This window comes from Rhinoderma darwinii, chromosome 3 (assembly GCF_050947455.1).
Source record: "Rhinoderma darwinii isolate aRhiDar2 chromosome 3, aRhiDar2.hap1, whole genome shotgun sequence".
In the NCBI taxonomy this organism is placed as follows: Eukaryota; Metazoa; Chordata; class Amphibia; order Anura; family Rhinodermatidae; genus Rhinoderma; species Rhinoderma darwinii.
This window is the reverse complement of record NC_134689.1, coordinates 427,112,748-427,117,728: the sequence shown is the minus strand read 5'-3', so window position 1 is coordinate 427,117,728 and position 4,981 is coordinate 427,112,748. Positions and strand designations below refer to the sequence as shown.

General features: G+C 36.9%; 1 protein-coding gene across 1 annotated transcript; it reads right to left on the bottom strand.

Moving 5' to 3' along the window:
• Positions 1–963: 963 nt before the first annotated feature.
• On the bottom strand, positions 964–1,911 carry LOC142750711 (olfactory receptor 11L1-like). The gene has a single exon (XM_075859698.1). The coding sequence runs from the start codon at positions 1,909–1,911 to the stop codon at positions 964–966; it is 948 nt and encodes a 315-aa protein (XP_075715813.1).
• Positions 1,912–4,981: the final 3,070 nt, after the last annotated feature.

Genomic DNA, 4,981 nt, shown 5'->3' with positions numbered 1-4,981 from the left:
CTTACTATACCCCTATATAAATACCTTAAGGGGTCTAGTTTTTTAAATGGGGTCATTTGTGGGGGTTTCCATCATTCGGAGACCTATGAGCCTCTGAAAACCTGGCTTGGTGCAGGCAAAGAAAATGTACTTCAAAATGTATACAATTATTATTCAATTTGTAAGTCCTCTAAATTGCTGAAAATTTATTTTATTTTTTCAAAAGTGCTGCCAAAATAAAGTAAAGAGATGGAAATATATATTTAATTAAAAAAAATTGTAAAGTATGTGTTTGTACATATGTGACATATTGCAGTAAAAAATAGGGGAAAATTTAAATTTTTACAAAATTTCTTCCAATTTTCTATTTTTTTAATTCATTTCCGCAAATTGTATCAGTTTACTTTTACCACTAAAATAAAGTGCAACATGTGACGAAAAAACAATGTCAGAATTACTTGGATATTCAAAACTTTCACAGAGTTATTCTCTGATAAAGTCAGACATACCATATTTGACAAATCTGGCTTGGTCATTAAGGTCCAAACTAGCTTGGTCATTAAGGGGTTAATTAAATTCACTGTTTATATTGTCCCCATGCCCTATATAATTCTACTACAACACCATCAGTAACTTCTATTCTTTTAACTGATCCCCCTTATGCAAACACTCTCCTCTTCCCTTCTCCTCATTCATGCGCCCCTGTTTTTATACCAACATGTTTAAATCAAGGTGTGAGTTGTAATTTCAATAGATTATTTCTATATATTCATTTATCTTTTTATGGTTGGATGGACCCGCTATTTTTTTGCGGGTCGGACAACTTTTTACAATGCATGTCCCCTGACCTGTTTGAGGTGTGTTACATCTGTGAAATAACCTATAATCAGCAGCTAACTTTGGAATGAACATGCAACAAGGCAACTACAGGGGTAAATAAAGTATAACATGGTAGGACACATAGATAAGGTTTGCATGACGCAGTCAAATGTCTTCTAAAAATGTTTTGGACTTACTGATAAATATTTTTTTGAACGCCTTTTTAATATTATTATTCTTTAAGCTGTAGATCAAAGGGTTAAGAAGTGGAGTTATAACAGTGTAGAACAGGGAGATAATTTTTTTTGCATTGTCCTTATTTGGAAATAAATAGATACTAATAAGTGAGCCATAATATAAAGACACCACCGCCAGGTGAGAGCTGCAGGTGGAGAAGGTCTTCTGCCTCCCAGTCACAGATGGGATCTTCAGTATGGTGAAGATAATATAAACATATGAGACAATAATCACAGTAAATGGGCAAATTACTAGAGGCACAGCTAATAACTTACTTTCCATTTTCACTATAAAAGTATCCGAGCAGGAAAGTTCAAGTAAAGGTTCGAAATCACAGAAGAAATGGTCAATGATGTTTGGTCCACAGAACTGTAAATAACTCATTGTCACTGAGAGAATCAATATTATAATTAAAATAAACAACCAAAATAACAGAACCATCTTTACACAAAATGTGAGGTCCATGACGGAGGTGTAATGTAGAGGGTTACAGATGGCCTGATACCTGTCATAGGACATGACGGTCAGGAGAAGACATTCCAATGATTCTGAGGCTGTAAAACAATAAAATTGTATCAAACAGCCGATAAAAGAGACAGAACTTCCTTTATACAACACAATATGGAGCATGTTGGGCACTATGGTGGTGGAGAGTAGAATATCTGATAAAGAGAGTTGTGTGAGGAAGAAGTACATGGGAGAGTGGAGCGACCGGCTGTAGGACACCACTAGAATGATGAGGAGGTTTCCACACACAGTCACACAGAAGATGATCAGAAGCAGTAGAAAGAACAGAGTCTTTATACTTCGTAAATTCTGAAAACCCAATAGAAGTATTTCAGTCACCGTGCTAATATTGTCATATTGCATATTCATTGTTGTCATTTGGGCAAACATTTAATTAATGAAATCATAAATATAGTGTTACAATCCTGGAATGTTTCAAGGTAGGATATAGGTTCCACCTTAAGAAAAAGAAAATGTTTTTAACCAGATTTTAAAAATTTCTATACCAAATGAAAACATTGGGCAGGGATACAAAAATTGTCCTGCTGCCCCACCACCACACATTTACATTGTCGGAAGCCTACAATTAAAGAAGTTGTCCACTACCGGACAACCGATGGCCTATCCACCAGATAGGTCATCAGTATATGATCGGTGCGGGTCAGACACTCAGGCCCCGCACAGTTTAGCTGCTCCGGCTGCCTGTGGGAACAGGAAGTTATTGTACAGTATGCAATGTAAGGAGCTGGAAGCAATTGGCTCCGTACATTGCCTTGGATATTCACTTGAATATGAGCAGAGACGCAGCTCAGCCGCTATTCCGTGGCCGGAGCCATCTTCTTCCAGCATGGGAATTAACTAATAGTTAAACAGTTTTTTACTGACAGGCAATAATGCATTGGAATACAGAAGTACAGAGGTATTTTAAAAGTATAATATGTTAAAAGTAAAATTGATTTTAATAAAAAGTCCCCTCGTTGGACACAAAAAGTTGAAAAAAAAATTCACTGACAAAATAAAGAATAAACACTTTTTCCCATAAAAATAGTATATATTAAATAAAAGTAATCAAGCATAAAAATCCAATACTCATTTATTATCCCTGTTAACCTAATGACTCGCAGAATAAAGTTGAGACGTTTATATTGCACGCTAAACTGCATAGCAAAATGCAAAAAACAATGACACAATTGCTATTTTTTGGGATATTTGCTAAGATATATGTTCTCCAAATAGTGATAGTAAGTAATGCAACTCATACTGCAAAGAAAGAAGCCCTAATATATATATATGTAAATGGGAGAATAAAGAAAAATAGTTATTGCTCTTAGCCGGGTCAATGAAATGAGGCAAAAAAAATATATATCTTTTGTTTTGCCTCAATGTGTTGACCCAGCTGAGAGCAATAAAAATATATATATGGTTTTTATTTATAAATGGATTTTGTTCATATCATATATTATTTAATGAAGTTGACTGAAATCTAGCATTGGGATTAGAGTTAAGTTTAATTTCCTTAGGTCCAGCAATTTAATTTATTTGAAAATAAAATTACATTTTTAGATGTATTAAATGTTCTAATAGATTCAAATACAAATACAACAGAAGACTTACTGTAAGTAAATAGATGTATTTTTTTAAAATCTTTTTCCTTTAGTGTCTTAGTTCTTTCCTGCTACATATATTATTGCAGAAAAATATTCTTGTCTTGATGTTGAGGTAGAGATTTTTTTTCAAATATTTTGTAGAGGAATAAAATGTTTTCTTGTCTGCATCATATGGACATGATACATTCATTCTGCATCCTTTTATAGATGATGAGTAACATTAATTCTATGATAAACCATGGAGATTTTAGAATTATTCCCTTATGGGTTCCATAAGTTTCTAGACCAATTAATTTAACTAAGTTGTTTTTTTTTTTGGTTTTTTTCTTAGAAATTAATAAATATTTTCGTACTTTGATAAACAATGCATTAATTCCTCCAACAAAATGTAGGCTCAAACTACCAACTACACCCATGAATAAATTACTTGAAAGTGTAGTTTCCAAAATAAGTCACTTATTTGAGGTTTCCACTGTGCTGGTACACAGAAGAAATGCCTCCCGATCTGACCCCCTTAGACTTTTATCTTTGGGGTCATCTGAAGGCAATTGTATATACGAGGAGAATGAAAGCCTGTGCTAGCATTTCTTCTGCGGTGTTGCTATCAGTGTGTGAAGAGTGGGAGAAGAGGGTTGCATTGACAATCCAACACAATGGGCAGCACTTTGAACACATTTTATAAGTGGTCAGAAACTTGTAAATAACTCATGAAAGAATAAAGTAACGTTAAAACCAAGCACACCATTGTTTTTCTTGTGAAATTCTCGATAAGTTTGATGTGTCACATGACCCTCTTCCCATTGAATAAACTAAAGTTGGATACAAAATGGCCGACTTCAAAATGGCCGCCATGGTCAACACCCAGCTTGAAAAGTTTCCCCCCTCCCATATACTAATGTGCCACAAACAGGAAGTTAATATCACCAACCATTCCCATTTTATGTAGGTGTATCCATATAAATGGCCCACCCTGTATATCCAGCACATACAATGGTTCCCTTTTTCATCTGGACCCTGTGACCCCAATAGGTGCACTTACTTACCAATCTAAGGTTTACCATTGAATTCCCCCAAAGAATGGCTACCCATCCAGAATGAATAGCAATCAGCACAACATAAACTTACCTCAATTCCATCTCTTTGTTTTTCCCTATTGACTCCACTGAGCTTCCACAGTCCCAGCAAGCGTCAGGTTACCTTAGTTACAAAATGGGACTACATTTCATTAAAGTAGCTTTCTTTATAGAGCACTCACTAACCCTCCATAACTTAACCATAGCTTCCAACTCCCGGGCTACAGACCACTACCATTTCCAGTGGCACTATCATGCAAACTGCAGCAGGCCAGTTACTTCATTTTATACACCGGTTTGATTTAAAAAAAAATGTGCTACAATACGCCAGTTATCAACTCTGTGTCAAGTAGGGTTCGTGGACCCACTGGGTCGTACCATCTTGACGGTAAGGCAGCTGGCCAACAGGACACAGGTCAAAGTCCATAGTTCGTATAGGGTACCTGTGGCAGCTCGGACAGTAGCAAGGCAGGCTAGGCAGGAACTTGGCAGCAGATGGACGTCAGGCGTGGAGAAGCAGGACAGGCGTGGAATACAGCACAGCACGGCAACAGCTCAGCACGGCATTAGATCAGGATACAAGTATATGATGAGTAGACGCGAGCACTGGCTTCTCCTGAGGAGGAGGCTGAGGCCAGCGCTTGCCGAGTCGTGGCTGCGGCTGTCAGGGGGAGAACGGAGCTGACAGCCCGCAGCCACGGACATGACAGTATCCCCCTCTTCTTGGGACGAGAGTGAGAGAGAAACTTTTTCAGAAGA

Excerpts from the sequence above, each read along its gene's own strand:
- LOC142750711 (XM_075859698.1), bottom strand. The coding sequence starts at position 1,911 with ATGAATATGCAATATGACAATATTAGCACGGTGACTGAAATACTTCTA.